The following is a 22,683-nucleotide window of genomic DNA, read 5'->3' on the forward strand; positions in this document are numbered from 1 at the left end:
CCCTTATACACTGATGAACCTCCTTTTCCTGAAAAAGAAAAGTTCACTTTTGACATGATATGTTTATTCTCTGATTCTTAAGTGTTAGGAAGACTCCTTCTCCCAAAAAGGAGCGTTTACTTCTTCCATGATCCATCTACAGTCAGATGGTGAAGGGTTTAAGCCCCGAGCAGGGGCAGTCCTGGTATTTTCTCCACCCACCAAGGCCATACTGCCTGAACCCCATGGTCAGTCTCTCCCCATTTCGGGAATTCTCTTTGCTATTCCAGCAGTTTTCTGGGAAAATAAGAATGTTCCCTCTCTTCTAAGGTTTGGACATAAAGAGAGAGGGAATAAACAGGCTGCTCTAGGTTGGGGAAAAGAAGACTCCCATCCCCCGCCTCCAACAACAACCATCTACAAAGAATCTCTTGTGTTGTTCTAGAAAACCCCATTTCTTAGAAGCAAGCAATTTCAGTCAGTGCTGTGTCATAGTGCCTCCCTGTTGTTCACACGCAGACATCACCGTCAACCATTAGCCTGTATTAGGTGCGTTTTAGGGGCAGGGCAGTTTTCTCAGCATTGTGAGATTCTTTGTTTAAGACCAAGCAGAACTTATTCTGAAACAGCTAGGTTCTCAAAACATAATCTTTCCAAGAACAGTTCTGGACGTGGCTACGCTAAGCTAATACTAGAAATCCTTGCAAGACCTACAAAATCAGAACCTGTGTTCTAACCAGACCCCAGGTGATTCAGACCCAGACTAAAGGTCAGGAAGCCCCAGAAGGTGGTTAAGCATACACCCAGCTTCCTATTATACACACAACTGGGGAAAACAAAGACACGCCTCTCAAAGGTCTCGCCCCTGCCCCCGCCAAACCAAATATACTAACGAGCGGCAAAAATTGGCTGCCCCAAATTTCACTCTTTATTATAAAACTCTTCTAAGTAACCAAAGTTTAAATATAGGTTGGAAAAAAAGATTGGATCTACTTTTGATCTCCCCCTTTCAGGGCTGGGACAGGGAACCTTCCTTGAATTCTGCAACAAGCTCTCCATCAGCATTTTGAGTGACCCTAAACAAAAACAGTTCTGAAAGACCAGCTGAGGGACTGAGTGGGTTGATTAAATAAAGAGGCTATACTTGTTTACCCTATATATAAACACCCCAAGTCAGCCAGCAGACATGTCCGGTAATACCCCATTTGCGAAAATAATTTCCTAACAAATAGATCAACTCATTCATATTTGGACCTCGACCCATTTGTCTATTTCTGTGGTAAATTATTCATCTCAAAAAAAAAAAAAAAAGTCCACATGTTAACTACACGTGTGCTAAGGACAATAGCCATGTGGAAGGAAAGGGAGATTCTTTCCCAGAGATAGCACAGAGAGAACGTTACTGTAATTCATTTAGACTGTTACTCTTTCAAGAGAAATAATCTGTTCCTTTTGTTAACAAGAATTAAAAACAGAACCCAATCCCAGGAAACATGGCTTGTAACCAATTTGGAATTCCCGTCTGTGTGTGGTTGGAAGCAGATGTAATAATGTGGGAAAAATGTAACTGCAGGGGAAGACTGCCCCTGTCTATTGTGTCTCCAAGGGAAGAGGAGTCCACATGTGGACTCGGGCATGGCAGCCACACAACTGGCCAGACCTTTGGCCATGTGCTTGCCCCTCGTGCCCTAAGGAACATATAGAACCTCAAAATTAGCTCTTGAAGGAGACATTTCTAGATTTTTTTATGTTCTGTAATTATCAGAACAGAGAGTAGAAGGTGGCTGCTAAATCGTCCCTTCCAGAGACGCAGCCAAATCAGCTGTCCCCTCTCTTGAGAGAACAAGAATATAAATTGATTTGATCCACCTTGCTTAGTTTATTCTTGTCTTTGACTTACTTCCCCCCCAAACATCCACTGTACCACCCTTCCAGATTTCGCCATGTCTTTCTATCATCTCTATTATTCATATAGCATCTTTCTTTAAATCCAACCATAGTAGAAAAACTAGCATGCCTTGCAGTGGACAGAAACTTTAAAAGTAAATAAATGTAATGAAAACACAATAGTTGAACATGGTTGCTTCCTGGAAGCTATGCACCTGAGGCTTCCTCTCCCTTTCTTAAAAACCCAACTTGTAAGTATCAGGGAATGTTAGGGGAAATGCGACAATGAACAGATAACTCTCTCCTTTGCTTATCTTCACGATTGAAACAGAGTGAACGGACTTCCCTGGTGGCCCAGTGGTTAAGAATACAAGCTTCCACTGCAGGGAGCACAGGTTTGATCCCTGGTTGGGGAACTAAGATCCCACATAACCAAAAGCAAAGTATATATATAATTCTTTAAAAGAGAGAGAGTAGAAAGGGGAACTTCCCACGTGGTCCAGTGGCTGAGACTCTGCCTGCCAGTGCAGGGGACACGGGTTCGATCTCTGGTCCAGGAGGATTCTACGTGCTTCAGGGCAGCTAGGCCCGTACAGCACCCCTACTGAAGCCCGTGCGCCCTGGAGCCTGGACTCCGCAACAGAGAAGCCGCTGCAATGGGAAGTTCGCACCACAGCTAGAGAAAGCCTGTGTACAGCAAAGAAGACCGAGCACAGCCATCAATAAATAAATCTCTCAAAATACATACATATAAAACTCTTAGAAGAAAACATAGGAGTAAATCTTTGCAGCCTTGGATAAGCAGTGATTTCTTAGATATGACACCAAATGTATAAGCCACAAAAAGAAAAAAGACACACAGACAAAAAAGACATAAATTGGACCTCCTCAAAGTCAGAAACTTTTATGCTGTAAACATTGCCGTCAGGAAATTGAGAAGACAACCAAGAAGATGAGAGAAAATTGCAGATAGTATATCTGTCAAAGAACTTGTATCCAGAATGTACAAAGAAAACCTACAGCTCAATGAGATAAATAATCCGATTTAAAAATGGACAACTGAAAATAAAAATGGACAGCTGTGTCACAAATGACTCAATGAACATGGTCAAAAGGCAACCTACAGAATGGGAGAAAAACTTGCAAATCACATGTCTGACTTAAAGTTAATATCCAGAATATGTAAACCATTCCCACAATCGAACAGCAACAGAAAGCAACCCAATTCTAAAGTGAACTAGAGACTTGAATCAATGTTTTTCCGAAGACAGAAGACTGACAAGCACATGAAGATGTTCAGCATCACTCATGTCCTGGGAAACACAAATCAAGACTGCAGTGATTTTGCCTCATTGTATAACAGAGACAGCCAATGAGTCTGTCATTTGATTTGGGGGAAAAAACCAGCAACACCCAAGATACCACCTTACACCCGTTATGGTGGCTACTATTAATATAAAAATAAAAACTGGAAAATATGTTAGCAAAGATAGAGAAAAATTAGAACCCTGTTATACTATCAGTGGGAATGTTAAACGGTACAGCTTCTATAGAAAACAACGTGATCGTTTCTCAAAAAAGTTAAGAACATATCAGTTCTGGGTATATACTCAAAAAGCAAAGTCAAAGACACTTTACCCTCCCGTTCACTGCAGCATGGTACAGTAGCCGAAAGGTGGAACCAACCAAGTGTCCATTTATAAGCATGTGGTGTAGAAAAACTGTGATGCAGACATACAGTGGAATATTATCCAGCCTTGAGTAGGAAGGAAATTCTGGATAAACCTTGAGGATGTTACACCAAGTGAAGTAAACCAGATGGAAAACGGCAAATACTGTATCATTCCTCTTATACAAGATACCTAGAGTAGTCATTCAGAGACAGAAAACTGGAATGGTGGTCTGGGAAGTTGTTGAATGGATATAGTTTCAGTTTTGCAACATTAAAGAGTTGTATAGATTGGAGGCACAGTAATGTACTTAACACTACTGAACTGTACACTTAAAAATGGTTAAGATGGTAGATTTTTTGGTCTGTATTTTACTATAATTAAAAAAAGATAAAAATAATTTTTTAAACAGGCAAATCATCTGAATAGAGATTTCTTCAAGGAAGATATACAGTCGTCATAAACACATGAAAAGATGCTCAACATCATGCTTGCATACTTAGTCGCTCAGTCGTGTCCACTCTTTGTGACCCCATGGACTGCAGCCCGCCAGGCTCCTCTATCCATGGGATTTTCCGGGCAAGAATACTGGACAGGGTTGCCTTTTTTTACTCCAGGGGATCTTCCTGACCCAGGGATCGAACTCTTGTCTCCTGCATCTCCTGCACTGGCAAGCAGATCCTTTACCACTTGAGCCACCTGGGAGCCCAGGCATGTGTTAATCATATCTCAGTAAAGCTGTGGAAAAAGAGAGATTAAAAATGGCAAAGACTAATTTTATCATATGATTCAGATTTTTGTTTTGTAAGATAATTACTCAAAACAACTGAAATATTTCCTATCACCAGGGGTACCAGTCTCATATTTTGGAAACATTGTTTTAATTTAATTCTGAATGAAAACAAAAGCAGGTGTGTTGTCCTGGATGCTGCTGTTCCTCCAGAGTTATTATTTCCTCTAAGACCTGGCGAACACCCAGCAGTGTTACCATTGACCCCTTTTTTTTTTTTTTGAATTCTGAAAGGAAGAACCAGCTGGTACATCTGAGTCTCAGGTGTATGGGCATCTCTGCCATCCCCACCCATGAAAGACCATTAATGCCAGACAGATTAAAATAGCTAATAGTGCAGAAACTAGTCACAAAAGCCCACATATTATATGATTATATATATATATCTATATATATATAATGTATACATATAAAAGGTCCAGAAGAGAAGAATCTATGGAAACAAGGTTGTTTTCAGATGACTGTTGAGAGATACAGAGTTTCTTTGGACGCGGGGTAAATGCTATAAATGCTCTAAAGTTGGTGTGATAATGGTTGCACAACTCTATGAAATATACAATAAATGTTGAATTATACAGTTTAAATGGGTGGATTGTATGATATGTGAATTATATCTTAATAAGTTTATTACTAAACATCTCAAAAAAATAAAATAGCTAATAGTGCTGATTAAAAAAAATATAACTATAGTGTTTGATTACTGTGTAATTTTTCTCTGAAGAGATAAGGAAATGCCCTTGCAGTTTGCTACCATGTTAGTCAAGAGACTTCTGCATTATTTTACATTCTTTCCCCCCAGATTTGACTTTTTTTTCTCTTTTTTATTGGAGTGTAGTTGATTTACAATGTTATGTTAGTTTCAGGTATACAGCAAAGGTGATTCAGAATATATATGTATATATATTATGTATGTATGTGTGTGTGTGTAAATAGGAAAAGGAGTACGCCAAGGCTGTATATTGTCACCCTGCTTATTTAACTTATATGCAGAGTACATCATGAGAAACGCTGGGCTGGAAGAAGCACAAGCTGGAATCAAGATTGTCGGGAGAAATATCAATAACCTCAGATATGCAGATGACACCACCCTTATGGCACAAAGTGAAGAGGAACTAAAAAGCCTCTTGATCAAAGTGAAAGAGGAGAGTGAAAAAGTTGATTTAAAGCTCAACATTCAGAAAACTAAGATCATGGCATCTGGTCCCATCATTTCATGGCAAATTAGGATGGGGAAACAGTGGCTGACTTTATTTTTGGGGCTCCAAAATCACTGCAGATGGTGGTTGCAGCCATGAAATTAAAAGACGTTTACTCCTTGGAAGGAAAGTTATGACCAACCTAAATAGCATATTCAAAAGCAGAGACATTACTTTGCCAACAAAGGTCCATCTAGTCAAGGCTATGGTTGTTCCAGTGGTCATGTATGGATGTGAGAGTTGGACTGTGAAGAAAGCTGAGCGCCGAAGAATTGATGCTTTTGAACTGTGGTGTTGGAGAAGACTCTTGAGAGTCCCTTGGACTGCAAGAAGATCCAACCAGTCCATCCTAAAGGAGATCAGTCCTGAGTGTTCATTGGAAGGAATGATGCTGAAGTTGAAACTCCAAGTACTTTGGCCACCTCATGCAAAGAGTTGACTCATTGGAAAAGACTCTGTTGCTGGGAGGGAATGGGGGCAGGAGGAGAAGGGGACGACAGAGGATGAGATGGTTGGATGGCATCACCGACTCAATGGACATGAGTTTGAGTGAACTCCAGGAGTTGGTGATGGACAGGGAGGCCTGGCATGCTGCGATTCATGGGGTTGCAAAGAGTTGGACACAACTGAGCGACTGAACTAACTAATATGTATGCACACATATATACACTCTTTCAGATTCTTTTCCCTTATAGGTTATTACAAAATATTGAGTATAGTTCCTTATGCTAATACAGTAGGTCCTTGTTGGTTATCTATTTTATATATAGTAGTGTGTGTATGTTAATCCCAGACTCCTAAAATTTATCCCTCAACTTTGACCTTTTATATAAATGTGGAAGAAGCACAGGGTTTAGATGGAAGGAGACTGCCTCTTGACAGATTTTGCAAGATTTTGCTGAAAGAGTGTTTATGAACACCTTTCATAAAAACTGCAGTTTCTTGATAAAGAGTATGCACTTGCCTCTAAGATAAAATACAAACTGTGTTTCTCAGTGGTCTCTAATTTTAATAAATGTCAGACTTGCATTTAAGATTCAGGCAATATCAGAAGAAAGTTACCATGAAAAATCAGGAAGAGAACCATGTAAATACGGTAGCCATTGGGAATTTACTTGTATCTTTGTATGTGTGTTGCTTTCTATGTAAAGCTCTTGCTGGAGCACCAAGATGCGATTGCACCTGAAAAAAACGACTTACTGAATGAACTGCTGGAGCTGCTGGAGGAGGTGCCTAATGTGGAATCTTTTCTTGGTAAGGGCGTCTTCCCTCTGGTTTGCATTTGGTTGGTTGGTTCGAAGGTTGGTTGGTTTTCCTATCCTAGATCAAAAAATCTTATTTATTTAATATGCAGGTTTGTTTAAAGGATTATCGCTACACTAGCCCCATTCTACATGAAGGATTCTGTACTTCTTAGTATGCTCAATTATAAAACAATTTAGTATTCTTGAAGCTGTATATATGTCAAAAAGGATTTGTCAATCATAAAGAAAAAGAGCAAATTTACTAAAAGTTCCTTGTTATTTTTCCCAATGATATCTTTTATTGACAGTTCTCTTTCAGTAATTTTTTCAAATTTTGAATATCAATGTCCCGTGCTATTTTAATGTTTAATTCAAAGATTTTTAAAAGCCACTGTAAGGATAGTGGAATGTGGTTTTCTCTGAGGACCACCGCCTGCTCTACCACCCAGCCCCATGTTTCCTACAGAACCTTTGTCTTACATTGTTGATGCCACTGTGACAATCATGAATTGGAAAATAACAGTGCTTTCTTCTGCAGGGGAAGGAGCTGTTGACCCTAATGACCCTGACAAGGTAAACACACTAAATCAACTCTCCAAGACTGAGATTTCCCTTTACCTGACCAGCAAGTACGACATAGGAGATGGTGAAGCTATAGATGGCCAAAGCCTCATGATCAAGTAAGTTTGGGGCTTAAAGAGCACACGTTTCCATTTTCTCATCTTTTTAAAAAAATTTCACTTATTTACATATCTCTGGCTGCACTGGGTCTTCACTGTTATACAGAGGTGTTCTCTGGTTGCAGTGCGCAGGCTTCTCACTGCGGTGGCTTCTCTTGTCGCAGAGCACAGGCTCTAGGCACGCAGGCTTCAGTAGCTGCAGATCGTGGGCTCTGGAGTCTGGGATCAGTAGCTGTGGCGCTTGGACTGAGTTGCCCTACGGCCTGTGAGATCTTCTGGACCAGGGATCAAACCAGTGTCCCCTGCATTGGCAGGCAGATTCTTAACCACTGGGCTTCTATGGTGGCTCAGATAGTAAAGAATCTGCTTACAATGCAGGAGACCAGGGTTCAATTCCTGGGTCGGGAAGATCCCCTAGAGAAGGGAGTGGCTCCCCACTTCAGTATTCTGGCCTGGAGAATCCCATGGACAGAGAAGCCCGGCACGCTACAGTCCATGGAGTCACAAAGAGTCAGACGCGACTGAGCGACTAACACTTTCACTTTTTCTAAACCACTGGGCCACCAAGGAAGTCCCAATTACGCATCTTAAACCTGCAAATTCAAATTAGACTAAATTTTCAAGTCATTTTTTAACATTGAAATGTTGTTGTTTGTTGTTTTAGTCGCTGAGTTGTATCCAATTCTTTTGCAACCCCAGGAACTGTAGCCCACCAGGCTTCTCCATCCATGGGATTTTCCAGGCAAAAATCCTGGAGTGGAGAGCCATTTCGTTCTCCAGGGAATCTCCACATCTCTTCACTGGAGGCGGATTCTTTGCCACTGAGCCACCAAGGAAGCCCAAATATTGAAAAACAGTGTGTTTATCCATCAAAAATCTAACCAGGAATAATAGATTCTTTATAATTTGAGAGACCTAAATATTATACTACTTTCTAAAGCTTATCTTGTTTTTTAGTTTTCCTGGTAGTAATTTGATTCCTTCCCTTTAAGAAATGAATAATTAAGCCTATGAAAGTCCTCAGGTAGCTGAAAGGAAATGACTGTTCCAGTGGTCAAAAGAACAAGGAAGTTCAGGGAAATACCTTCTACCTAATTTATTTTCTGGTAGAAAACAGTAACATAAAAGTCACACACAGTAAGACATAAGGCTGTTCTCTGACTTATTAGACATCTTTTCTATTAAACTAAGCCTAGGTAACTTGACCAACTTTGACTTTATAGTCAACTCCCTGTCCTTGAAGATTTCACATGAAGTTTTCATACCCTCAATACTGTACTTTCTCTGTCAAGGCCTCGAAGACATTGTACATCAGTCCTTTATATTCAGAGTAAGAGAGAATGGTCCATCACCATGAACTGAAATGTCATAAGCCAAAACCAGGGGCTCACCCAACGTACAGTTTTTAAGAACTAACAGAATCAAATGGATTCGTATTTGCACATTAGAACAGTTGTACATTGGGGTGAGGTAGAAAATGGAAGTGGGAAATGGGGGCAAAAGGAAATAAACATTTAAATAATACTTTACACGTGACTCCCGAGTTACATGTCCTGAGTTCTGAGGTTGTTTTCATTGGCAGCAGGAGCTTTCTCTTCTGCCACTGACATGCCTCAGACAGCACTCATTTCTAGTTGATTTTTTCCAGATATTCAATCCCATGAAAATGGCAAAAAAAAAACAAAACAAAACAAAACACCAAATGCTTAACCCAGTGTGCTAAGTACCTGCATATGTGCTGCTTCTACTAGGCTTGCTTATTTTGTGCTCCAGTTATCTCTAAGGCTCTGGTCGTTTAGATAGCCAAATACTTGAGTTTCAGCCTGTGTCACTGGCACTGGGCTTGAAGTTGAGGACCCAGGGGTAAGCAGGTCCTTTAAGAGTACCTGCCTTCAGGGGTCTGCAGTGCGATGGATAGCACTGCTCTTCTGCAGGACCCAGGACAGATGCAGGACTCTTGCACAACCTTGGCCTCATTAGAGTTGAAGGCAGTTGCTTTCAACTACCGGCGACCAAGTCAGATTGCACTTGCAGGGAGGCAACTTACGACAGGGCAGCAGAGCAAAAAGGGAGAAAACTGTGGAGGCTGCTCCCTGGGCCCCTCAGAGCATGTGCCAATTGCAGAGGTAACTGGAGACACAGCTGCTGTGGTTCCACCATGTAAATTCAATCGGGCCCGTTATCCTATGATCTCATAAGCTTTGTCTTTTAGAAGTAAGAGGAAGAAATTTTTTCATAATTAGTTTTGTCTGGTATTAGAACTCCATTTTCTAAATGCAGTCAGCTCAAATGCCGGCATTAATGAACGGAAGATCATGACTGGGATGGTCTCAAATATCAGACAGCCTGAACATCAGGTATATTTACGAGTCTCCACATCTCTGCGAATTTGGGGAATTCACATTTTGAAAGCGAAACCATGGAAGTCAGCCCTGTTGGGAGCAGTACATCCTGGCCAGGAAGGCCTGGTGCGTTCTTCAGCCTTCTCAGCCCCTGTGTGGGTCCCCCTGGCCCGTCTCCCCCACGGTGGACGGACACAAGTACTGTCTACTCTTTAGTCCCCAGCCAGCGGTTTCATGTATTTACTTTTGCATTTCGTGGTAAAATACAACGTAAAAGTTACCATCCTAACCTTTTTTAAAATTAATTTTTATTGGAGTGAGGTTGCTTTACCCGTTCTAACATTTCTTTCCAAAAGTATTAGTTTTTATGTGGCTGCCCCAGCTCTTCGTTGCGGCGCGTGGCATCCTCTGTCTTCATGGTGGCGTGCGAGGTCTTTGGTTGTGGGACCTAGCTCCCTGGCCAGGGATGAACCTGTGCCCCGTGCCTTGGGAGCGTGGACTCTTAGCCACTGGACAACCAGGGAAGTCCCCATTCTAACCTTTTAAATGTACAATTTGGTGGCGCTTAATACATCCAGAATGTTGTGCAAGCTTCGCTACTATCTAGCTCCAGAATATTGTCATCACCCCCAAAGTAACCCCCTACTTTAAATAGTCATCTCCGGGGCACCTTTTCAGACCCTGCTCCCCAGTCCTGGAAATCACTAATCTGTTTTCTGTCTCCACAAACTTGCCTATTCTGGAAATTTCGTATAATTGGAATTATACAAGATGCGGCCTTTTGCGTCTGGCTTCCTTCATTGAACGTGGTTTTGGCTGAATACTATTCCATTGTATGGATATGCCATTGTTATCACGGACATTTGGGTGGGTGTTACATTTTGGCTATAGTGAATAGTACTACCGCAAACATTTATATACAACTTTGTATTCAAACTTATTTTCAGTTCTTTGGGGTGTATACTTAGCAGTGGAATTGCTAGGTCATATGGTAACTCTGTTTTGAGGAACTGCCAGACTTTTTTCTCACCAACAAGGTATGAAGGTTTCAGTTTTTCCATAATTCACCAAAATGTATTTTCTGTTTTGTTTTGTTGTTATAGCCATCCTAGTGGGCATGAAGTAGTATCTCATTGTGGTTTTGACTTGCATTTCCCTAATGATTAGTAATGTTTAGCATCTTGCCATGTGCTTATCAGTCATTTCTATGTCTTCTTTGTAGGAATGTCCGTTAAAGTCTTTTGCCCATTTTTAAGCTGAATTTTTACCTTTGTGTTGCAGAGTTGTGAGAGTTCTTAAATGTTCTGGATAGTAAATCCCTATCATATATATGATTTGAAAACATTTCCCCCCTTCTGGGAGTTGTCTTTTTTATTCTCTTAGTACGATCCTTTTCTGTAGAAGAAGTTGTTTAACTTAATGAAGTGCAGTTTATCTATTTTTTGCTGTTTATTGGGCTTTTGGTGTCATATATGAGAATTCATTGCCCAATCCAAGATCATGAAGATTTACTTCTATGTTTTTTTTCTAAGTGTTCCATGGTTTCAGCTTTTACAGCTATGATCCCTTTTGAGTGAATTTTTGTGTATGGTGGAAGGTAGGATCCCAAATATTCTTTTGCATGTGGATGTCCAGTTTTCCACCATTATTCCTTAAAAAGACTAGTCTTTCTCCATTAAATGGTCTAGACCCTTGTCAACAGCCGATCCACCATGCATGTACGGTTTTTCTAGACTCTGAATTCTATTCCATTGATCTATATGTCTGTCCTTATGCTAGTACCACACAACATTTATCACACTGTAGCTTTGTAGTAAGTTTTGAAATTGTAAAGTATGAATCCTGCAACTTGTTCTTTTTCAAGATTCTTTTGGCTGCCTGGGATTCCTTGGAACTGTCAGATCAACTTTTCCATTTATATAAAAAAGGCCATTGGGCCAGTGTTTTTAATAGATTGAATAATTTACTGCATTCACTGGCCTCTAGGGTCTTGAAAGCCTTCCTCCGGGCATACTTTGAGATCCTAGTCTTGGCGGAGCCCTTCACTAAACAGCCAGTGCTCGTTGTGGATAACAACTTCAAGACTGACCAAGTAGCCTTCTTCAGAAGTGGAATTTGGGTGTTGCTCAAAACAGTCGGTAGAGTTCACTCCATGATGTGAAGCAAGCCTTACTTCCAAATACATTATGCCTTAAGTATATATTTCAAAATCCTGTTACTAACAGATAATTATAAAAGGTGTCATTGATGGGGGCTTGGAGACTGTGTATCTCAGTCTTTATCTTTGAGGTGAGGAAATTAAATTCTAAAATAATGGGAAGCAAGTATCTAGTCACTGACATGCTTTATATCACAGGCCATTGATATTCCGTTAATGTACACTTTAAGATAGGCTTCTCTGGTAGCTCATAAAGAATCTGCCTGCAGTGTCAGTCTGGGATATTGCCATTTTGAAGATATTACCAAGCATGTGCTCAGTCACTCAGTTTTGTCCAACTCTTTGCAACCGGGCTCCTCTGTCCATGGGATTTTATTGGGCAAAAATATTGAAGTGAGTTGCCGTTTCCTCCTCCAGGGAATCATCCCGACCCAGGGATGGAACCCGAGTCTCTTGAGTCTCCTGAACTGGCAGGCAGATTCTTCACCACTGCACCACCTCACTACCAAGCATGGTGGTATTAAAAGAACAAACGAAAAAGCCTGGTTGGGGAGGCCTAGGAAGACCCGGGGTTACAGCCCCAATCTCACACATTAGCAGTTGGACTCTGATCAAATCACCTAAGTATTTGTTTCCTTTATCCATTAAATGGGGAAGAGGGGAGATGGGGACTGGAGAGCTCTGATGAGTGAGTGAGGTCACACAACGACACCTTATAAATTATATAGAACTATACAGTTGTAAATCCCTCTTATTATAACTTTTGGTTTAACTTAAAGCATGTGATCCTTTTGGCCTTTATTAAGCTCGTGTTGCTCTGGAAGTACACGTGTATAAGTAGAAAGCATTATTTGTGGCTTTTACTCATACTTAACTGCCTGAGTGCTTGTTATCGCTTGAGAATTTTTTTCCTATCACATAATTCACTTTAGGCATCTGTCATCCAGCTGAAAGGTTTCCCTGGTTTTGGTCCAAACTGGCACGAGCAGTTAAGTGGCTAAGGGGATATTCGAGGCCTGGTGATAAAAATGTGTAATCACATGATTTTTACCTTCCATCAACACCAATTCCTTCTCAGCCCTGGGCACATTGTAAGGCAGGCGGCAGACGGGGAGGCTCAGGAATGGTCCTGACCAGGGGTAATGACAGACGCCCTTCGAAGGCAGTGGTCCAACCTAAGGGACCACACCCATTTACAAGCACCGTGCACTCCCGTTTATTGACCGTGGGATTTGAGTGGAGCTATGACAAATAAACTCCCTGGTGTATTGCATTTTTTCTTAACTTTACTCATTCAGGGAAGATGGCAGAGTCCTTGATTTGATCGGCTTGTCTCACCTATTGTTTGAACATCCATGGGGCCAAAACGTTAACCAGTTGATTCATGCTGGTCAGACCATATCTAGCATATTGTGTTTGCATTAAGGTGGTGGTGGGGGAATGTGGCATAAATTCATTGTCTGACTGAAATGTGAGCAGGACTAGAAACTCTCTAACTCCTGTTGTGAAGAGGCTTAAGGAACTGAGGGGTTTCGCTTGGGAAAAAGAGAAGTGGTAGCAGAGGGGAAGAAGACAGTCCTGGCAGCCTCTGCAGGTTGGTGCGGGGCTGATGAGGAGGAAAGGGAGTTCAGCTTGTTCCCTGCAACTCTAGGAAATAGAATGTGAGCTTCTATAACAATGGAGCTGCTTAGGGCTTAGCTGACTCATTTGTAAAACCAGGGATTGGACTGTTGCCCAAAGGTCCCCCTCAGCGCTGACATCCTGTGACTCACTGGGTCCAATGAGTGGACCGCACTGGAAGGCAGACCTCTCTGAGTGGGCTTCGTGTCCAGGAATGGGCTGCTCCAGTGCTTTGCATCTCAGAGAGGTTTAATGTGAGCCACACGGGTACTTTTACATTTTCTGGAAGCCATATTTTAAAAAGGAATAGGTGAAGTTAATTCTAATATGCTAATTTACCCCAATATATCCAAAATATTGTTATTTCAATATGGAATCAGTATAAAAAGTTATTAGTGGTATATGACACATTCCTTTTTTTCATAATGAGCCTTCCAAACATGGACATGAGTTTTAGCAAATTCTGGGAGATAGTGAAGGACAGGGAAGCCTGGTATGCCACCAGACTGAGCGACTGAACGACAGCAACATGACACATGCCATTTTCATCCTGAGCCTTCCACATCTGGTGTGTGTTTTGCACTTACTGCATATCTCAGTTTGGACCAACCATGTCTCAAGTGCCCACTGGCCACCTATGACCAGTGGCTGTCATCGTGGGCAGCAGGTGGTGCTTTAGTGACCACGCAAATGCTGACTACACGTCAGACTCTAAGGAGGGGATGTACATGCATCTTTCTTTCAGTCCTGAGAGATTTCCATTATGTGAATAGGAAGGAAAAAAAAGAAAAACACCTCCAAGGACTTTATCATTTGCACAAATCCACACACTTGGTTCGACCTTAGATCTGTCTGACTCCAGTGTCTTTAACCATTATGCAAGGCAAGGTAGTGATTTCCCTGTCATGAAACTGGACAGTTATTTACATGTAAGAAGTCTGGGGTGAAACTTTGGGAATAGATTCCAGTGGAAGCCTGATGTAAAATAGAGTTTCAAGAGAAAGGCTGTGTGCAGTTTGTCCTCCGGGCACTCCCAAGCAGATAAACATTCTCTGTCCCGACGAGGGCACACTTGAGTGACCCTGGTCGTGCTGGTCCTCAGATAGCTTCTCCAAAGAGTTTCCTGGAATCATATATCATCAGTCGTTCCTAGAATATTATTTCAAATAAGTGTTAACATTTTTTAAAATCACCCAGAGCTTTTATTTCTAACCGGATGTTTCCACTTAAGATATTTATAATGATGACTGGAGGTGGGAGTTGAGTGGGGAGGGAGATGACAGATTCTTGGCTCTCAGGAGCAGAGTTGTCTCGCACATGGCTGGAATGAGCTGTATGTCCACCTCTGACTCTAGGGCAACATTTCTCTGTGCATTCCCAGACAGCTTGAAAATCCCCGGCGGTGAAAGCTCATGGGCCAGAGGAAATGGTTGTGATCATTCTTCTCATACAGACTTAAATAAGAAAGGAGAAGAATAATGGTTACAGATGGCTTGTTGGATTTTATCCTATTTGCAAGAATAATATATCTGCAGTTTCCTTTGAGAGTTTCCTCTTATCCTTTGGGAGCAGTCCCCCGCCTTGGGAACTCAAAACATGAATGATGTTTTCTTTTCCTTTTCCAATTTTCATGCCGTATGAATGTTTCCTGCTGTAGTTGAGGAAGAAATTCATCATCCTGTGATACCATGTATGCCTTGAGAGAGGAACTGAGGTTCAATGCAACAAGAATGAAACTTCAGATGTTGGTTAGACCTGTTTGTAATTTAAGGCGACTTCTGTTTATGTTCCGTTTTTTTTTTTTTTTTGAAGGGACACTGTCCAATAATGTTCCTACTTATGTAAAAGGGAGCATACTTGACCATTTATCTTTTACATTAAAGCCTTAGTACATAGTTACATAACCTGATCTTTAATTAGGAAAGGATGGCTGATTGTCCTAAAGAACACATATGAAAAAATACATAGTTTTGGCACTGACAGAGTGGTTTTCCAGCTCTTGTTACGGAGCATCTCTCTTGTTCTCTCCCACCTGAGGCCAGGGACCCTCACCAATGGGTTAGTCCCACCACCAGATCCGAGTTCCCAACCACCCCTCCTCCAGGCTGCTGTGTCATCTGGCAGCCAGAACCTTCACAGCCCACACGGGACTTGCACTCCCACTGGCCTTCACAGTGTTTCGTAACATTCTTAGAGCATCAACAGTAACAGCTGGTCTAGCTCCCAGTAGCTTATCATGTTTTCAACAGGCTCAGAAGTTTAAATGTTATTAAAGTCAGGACATTAGATATTATTCTTGCTCCTTCCAGAGTGATGAGCCCAGTTGTTCCTCCTGGTCATCAGAAAGTAGTCTCAGTCTGAAAAGAAGAAAGGGGGCACTTCCCTGATGGTTCGGGTGGTTGAGACTCCGAGCTTACTCTGCTGGGGCCGCGGGCTCCATCCCTGGTTGGGGAGTTAAGATCCCACCGGCTGCCACAGCATGGCCCAAAAGCGCAGATGAAATTGAAAACGAGAGAGTAGTTATGACACCCTTGTGCCCAGGATGCTGACATTGTAATCTGACGTGTCCAACTCTGAGTGAGCCTGTGGGCCACAGCCCACCAGGCTCCTCTCTCCATGGGACTTCCGGGCAAAAATACTGTAGTGGGTTGCCATGCCCTCCTCCAGAGGATCTTCCCCACCCAGGGATCGAACCTGGGTCTCTTAATGTCTCCTGCATTGTCAGACAGGTTCCATACCACTAGCACCACCTGGGAAGCCCCTATAATCCGACGGCCTCAAGCGTGTAAAACCCAGACTTTGATTATCAAGCATTCATGAACTTTGGGGAGCCTTAAAGCAGACATCCTGAAGTTCTGCGAGACGCTTCCATTTTTAAGGATTCTCTTTGAAGCTTCATCTTTGCACTGCCTCAGGAGAAACAGATTTTTGTGCATCAGGACTGCTGTCTGAAAGCCTGTCTCTCCTTTCTCTATTTTGTAAGGACCAAAAAACTGATCATTGATGTGATCCGGAACCAACCAGGAAGCACACTGACAGAAATCTTAGAGACACCAGCAAGTGCAAAACAGGTAATTGGCCTTTAGAGTGTAAATAATAAGTACCTTAGGTACGTGTTGATTTTAGTAACAAATCTTTGTGCCAAATGTTTGCTGTTATCTCAGAGAAACTATCTGACACAGTTTGGAAGTAAAAATTTCAGTGAACTGACTTCAATTATATAGAAAATCCATGGAATATCAACGGAAATGAAATAGGAAAATACGGCACTGAATGTATACTAAATAATCTTATCCTAGACTAGAAGATTAGTTCTGGGTATTTCAGAGCCTCTGAATGTTCATGGTAAATTTTGAACAGTGAGTGTAGGGAACAAAGGGGAAAAAAATGGACTGCTTAAAAATGAAGACTACTCATTGCAGTGGATAGGCAGATAAGTCACTTAAGGAATTGTTCTGGTCAACAGGATATAGAAAAATACCTTTCATATTTTGTGTTTTTGCCGACTTGAAGAAATGAACAAGTGCCTTACCCATTAAAACTGTTTTTCAAATGCTTCAGAAGCCAACATCTTGAGTCCATTAGATCAGAGCACCATTATCCTGGTGTAAATAAGTTTCATAACAATCTTGCATTAAACTTTTATCAGCATCCTTCAAAATGTATCATTATTTAGTTTGTTCTGAATTAATTTCAGTTTTATTGCTTTCGTTTCAATAATTGCCACTCCCTAAACAAACACTAACAAGATTATCAATTAAATTACCTCTTTGTACTTTTGTACTTTTTGGAACTTTAGCTGGGTTACACATGATTTTCCTGAATCGTTCTTAATTGGTTGTGAAGAAATTATGTCATGGGTTTTAATAAAAGTATATATAACCAAAGTGGGTAAAATATAGTACTGAGTATGAGAATTTTAACTCTTAATATTTTATTAAGAATATTTTCTTTCCCCCCAAATGTAGCATAGTCACCAAGAGTGCCGACTTCCAAAATCAAAGGTAGCTCTATACCTCCCAGCTGTGTTAGGATAGGCACCTAGAAATATTTCTATGCTTCAGTTTCCTCACCTGTAAAATGGGAATGATAATAATAGTACCCAATTCAGGAGTAACTCAGTTAAAACATGTTAAATGAGTAGAAAAATATCTGTTACATACTAAGTGCTCAACAACATTGGTTGCTACTGTTGTTGTTAACTACTGACCTGGCTTACTATTACTGTGTCCTTAAGGTTGATCTGTCTTTCCTGTGTGTAATAACACTTATAGTCTTAGACTCTGTCTACTGTGTCAGTCAATTTTCTAGTACAGTGACATGTGAAGATCACTAGTCTCTTGTATAGTTTTTTTAAACAAACTATCCAAACTGTTTTGATTCATTCATTTACTCATCATTTATTTGGAAACATATTTTGTGCTAGCGTACTCTTAATTTCTTTGGTTCAAAGAAACCGTGCACATTTTTCAGAGTTCATGGTTTGAGAATGATTGCTTTACCAGGACAAAGGTCTCTCTGACTGCCTTCACGGCTTGTAAATGTCCATAAATATGGCTCGTGTGTGAGCGTTCAACTGGGTTCTGGATGTTCAGGGTTCTCGTGGCCACGTTTTAATGGATAATCTAGTTTTAATTTTCTCAACTGGACTATCCTATCCAATACTGAAATCCTTCCATCCAGGGAATTATAAAATGCTGGTTATCCCTTGTAATACATCTGTTACTAAGATAACTTATCACATTAACCATAAAATAATGATTTAGAATTTTGCTCAGGGTAGGCCTGCCACCACTGCTCTGTTTTTCGGGAAAACAAAGTAATTCCTTCCCAAAGACCCTGCCACAAAACCCCTGGGGAACATGTGATTCTGGTCTCCGGACCTTGGCTTGAGGACCTCGTTCATTTTGATACTGGTTTACCTTGTGCAGCTTCTGAACCTGTGAGGTCAGGACATCAGAGATAAATCAACATCTTGATGTTCCCTTTCCAGGAGACAGATCATGCCTCAGACATGGTGAACCGCGCGGTTTTAGATTCCAGAACTCCCGAAGACATGAAGCAGAGCCGGTCTATGGTTGAAGATGCACAGCTGCCCCTAGAGCAGAAAAAGAGGAAAATCCAGAGGAATCTTCGGACATTGGAACAGACTGGACACGTGTCATCCAAAAACAAATACCAAGACATTCTCAATAAGATCGCCAAGGTTGTGGGGAAGAGTATTCTTTCTGCTTTGCGTTAAGTTCAATTCAGTTCAGTCACTCAGTCGTGTCCGACTCTTTGCGACCCCATGAACCGCAGCACACCAGCCTCCCTGTCCATCACCAACTCCTGGAGTCTGCCCAAACCCATGTCCATTGAGTCGGTGATGCCATCCAACCATCTTATCCTCTGTCTGTGCTAATCATTGCTCATACGCTGGGACTCAGTAGGTGACATGAAAGATTCATAGTTATATACATATGGTTCCTGTCCTCCTCAATATTACAGATTTTTTAAGGTTTCAAAGCAGCTGATGACGTTTAACAGAGAATAACCACAACTCCCCCAATTAAGGGGCTTCCCAGGTGGCCCAGTGGTAAAGAATCTGCCTGCCAATGCAGGAAACGCAGGAGATGCAGATTCACTCCCTGGGTTGGGAAAATCCCCTGGAGGAGGACATGGCAACCCTCTCCAGTATTCTTACTTTGAAACCCCTGTGGACAGAGCAGCTTGGCAGGCTACAGTCTGTACAGCTGCAAAGAGTTGGACATTCTGAGGACACTGAGCTGAGCATTCAGGCGCAACTCCCCTAAATTGTCAGAAGAGCTGAAACATACCAGACATCAATGCTTAGGAAGCATAATAGATGAGTTTCATCTGTTGCTTTAAACAATACCTACTAAGTTTAAAAGTGACACTTCTAGGAGAGTTCTCTCTTGAGTAATAACTCAAGTTGTCATATAATCCTCTTGCCCATAGGACCTGCCACTGAGATGATACCTCCATGTCCCTGAGAATTTGTCTCTAGTTAGTTTAGCCTGAATGCAGTTCAGACTTCAAAGTTAGTTTCTGTTTTCTCATCCCATATTTTTACAGTTGAGAAACTTCCTGAGAAAAGGATATCAAATTAGTGCAAGGAAACATCACAGGAAAAGGCTAGATCTGTTTGCCAAGGATAAGGAAGTATATATTTTGGGTTAAAAAAAACTTTTTTCATTGTTTTCTTTTGTCCAAATATGCAAACTAAAATGGATCTGGAGGTTAAGGACAGTTACATGATCAGAAAAAAAAGAATTAACTTCTGAAAGGGAAGTGCACTCAGCTTTATTCTTCCATGGAAAGTTATGGCCATTACTGGCAATAGGGTTATTCCTTCCAGCCTGAGTGATTCAAGGGAAGTGGTGCCTTTTCTGTAATTCTGGGTTGGAAAATACTTCTCTTAGGGAATGTACATTAGAGAAATTGAGGCTTTTGTCTTAAAGAAAGAAAAAAACTATCATGAAGGCATCCCCTCAAAGATTCTACTTAATGAATTTTTAGTTAAAAGAAATGGTTTTTAATTTGTCCACAAAGGAAAAATAATAATAAACTGTTTTCTTAAACATTTCCTTAATTTACCAATTAGAATTTAAAAAAAAAAAAAAAAGAATTATATGTTTGTAAGTTTAACCATACTATGTCTCTCTCAAGCCATAAGCAGCTTGATCAACTTCATGTTCTAGGAACTCTATTTAAATCCAACTAATAGTTATCCATGTTGAATTTGTTCAGTCAGTCTTGAGACCCCAGTTGTTGTTTGTGCAAATGTTGGAAACTATTTTTCAGATTAAAAAGTATATTTTTAAAAAATTTATTTCACAAATGGGGGCGTCCCTGGTGGTCCAGTGGTGAGGACTCTGAGCTTTCACTGCTGGGGGCCAGGGTTCAATCCCTGGTCGGGAAACTAAGATCCCACAATCCTGGCAGGATAGCTAAGAAAGGAAAGAAAAGAAAATGAATGTAATGATGAAATATAACACTTTTCAGGATAAAGCACTCTCCAAAGTATATATAATTCAAAACATTCTGAAGAAATTGTCTCCTGCTAAAGTCTTGCTTGTACACTTTTTAAAACACTAGTTCTCCTTAGATTAATTGCATACTTACTCTAAAATTGCTTCTTCGCTTTTCCATCAACCTTACATCTCAAAGTAAAACATGGACACTCCCAGTTCTAAAGTAAAAAGGGAACATCTGGGTGCTGAGAGTTTAAAATGAGGTGACTAAAATAAACTGTTATTGTTGTTTGGTCACTAAGTCAGATCCGACTCTTTGCAATCCCATGGACTGTAGCCCGCCAGACCCCTCTACCCATTGGACTGGTTGCCATTTCCTTCTCTAGGGGTGTTAACCTGACTCTCTTGCATTGGCAGGCAGATTCTTTACTGTTGTGACACCAGGGCAGCCCAAACTATTGTAACGGTCCCAGAGAGTGATTTTAGTACTAGATATGCTTCTTGTTCCAAAGGGGCAATATTATAAAGCAAACTCCTGCTTAAATCTCATACCATGGCCTTTCCTTTTTCCCTTAGGATATTCGAAATCAAAGAATCCATCGTAAGCTTCGAAAAGCTGAGCTGGAAAAACTTCAGCAGACGCTCAATGCACTTAACAAGAAGGCGGCATTTTTTGAAGAGCAAATCAATTATTATGACACTTACATCAAGACTTGTTTAGACAACTTAAAAAGAAAGTAAGTTGAAATCAAATACTCTTCTGTAATGTCATGATTTACACGAGGTATCAATTCATATACAATCCTGGGCTGTTCCGGTTGGGTCTGGTAGCAAACTTTGATTTATTACATAACCAGAAACTAGAATCTCAATTTTATGATTCGCCATTGTGAGCTAAGAAGTCAGGAATGAATTTAGAAACATGTTAATTCTCTATAAACATGGGCATTAAAGTTAGTTTTACCCTGTTGTGTTTCAAAGTAACTTTAAACACTTGGGGAAGCACTTTGATTATTCCTTCTTTTTTAGTCTTTTAAACACTATTACTTAAAAAAAAAAAAAGAAAGCTACCCTTGGGGATATTTACAGTAAACAGTATTTATATGCTTGATAATGTTTAAAGCCAGATACTTGCTGTCGCACAGTGCAACTTAGTGATTTTAATTGCTTACTGGTTTTTAAACGTCATATTGACACAAAAGACAAAATTTGTCAGTTCTCTATTACCCATTAGCACACATATCATAGTTTTTTTTTCCACAATATAGCCAATTTTAATGAGTATTCTTTGCTCATAATTATTCTTATCACTAGATAAGGTCAATCTTAAATTTTAATTACCCATTTAAATATGTAATTCATTATTTTTATGTAATATTTGTAGTCAAATTGACATTAAAAAATGGTGCTGTACAAAAAAGTAAATTTCATTAATCATAGAAGATTTGATGGAGGAATATAACCAAATTTAAACCTCATTTACCTGGACCCCACTAGTTCTGATTCATTTGCAGCCTTTAAATTACTTTTATGCTATTCCTGCGAGGAAGAAAGTTGATCAAGCTAATATATAGTAGTAATAAAGTTGTGAGAGATTTTCTTTACGTATTTACTGCATCTACTGCAAGGCATTTTACAAGCTCTGCAGTCAAGTGAGATAGATTGGGATTCTCTCTTACATTGAGTGATCTTGAACCAATCCAGTGTTCTCTGAAGTCTCAATTTTCTCATCTTTAAGTGGAATTTGGGAGTACCAGCCTCACACGTGTTGTAATGAGAGCTAAATGGAATACTGTGGAACAGAGGAATTTATTTTGGAACACATGGAAAGGTTAATTCTGTAAATGTGAGGCAGTATTTAGAAAGCACTTGGAACAGGGATGGCCATCTAGTGTTTGTATAAATTTGTTAAACTAGACACTTTTAATGACCCCTTCCCTTAGGAGTGTGTACACAGTTCATTTCACAGCACCTCACTTGCAAAGTGACTTAAGGGAGCCATGTGGTCCAATACTCCTGAGACAACAGAATGCAAGCGTTATGAAGCATATTCATCTGTAATTCAAACTTGAGTCACATTGAAAATAGCTTTCCCTTATCCAGTTCAGTAGGAGATTTCACTGTGCAGGGATGGGGTTGT

The 22,683-nt window shown here is 40.6% G+C and overlaps 1 protein-coding gene across 3 annotated transcripts in view; it reads left to right on the plus strand.

Annotated features, from left to right (window-relative positions):
• The window catches only part of IQGAP2 (IQ motif containing GTPase activating protein 2), a 307,119-nt gene that overhangs the window by 277,648 nt on the left and 6,788 nt on the right, over window positions 1-22,683 (plus strand). For all 3 annotated transcript variants that reach the window (XM_027552911.1, XM_027552912.1, XM_027552913.1), the window contains 5 exons: window positions 6,674-6,776; window positions 7,305-7,446; window positions 16,550-16,637; window positions 18,560-18,772; window positions 21,120-21,280. In XM_027552911.1, coding sequence (XP_027408712.1) covers window positions 6,674-6,776; window positions 7,305-7,446; window positions 16,550-16,637; window positions 18,560-18,772; window positions 21,120-21,280 — 707 coding nt within the window. The remainder of the gene's footprint in view (window positions 1-6,673; window positions 6,777-7,304; window positions 7,447-16,549; window positions 16,638-18,559; window positions 18,773-21,119; window positions 21,281-22,683) is intronic.

Source organism: Bos indicus x Bos taurus, chromosome 10 (genome assembly GCF_003369695.1).
Source record: "Bos indicus x Bos taurus breed Angus x Brahman F1 hybrid chromosome 10, Bos_hybrid_MaternalHap_v2.0, whole genome shotgun sequence".
Taxonomy (NCBI): Eukaryota; Metazoa; Chordata; class Mammalia; order Artiodactyla; family Bovidae; genus Bos; species Bos indicus x Bos taurus.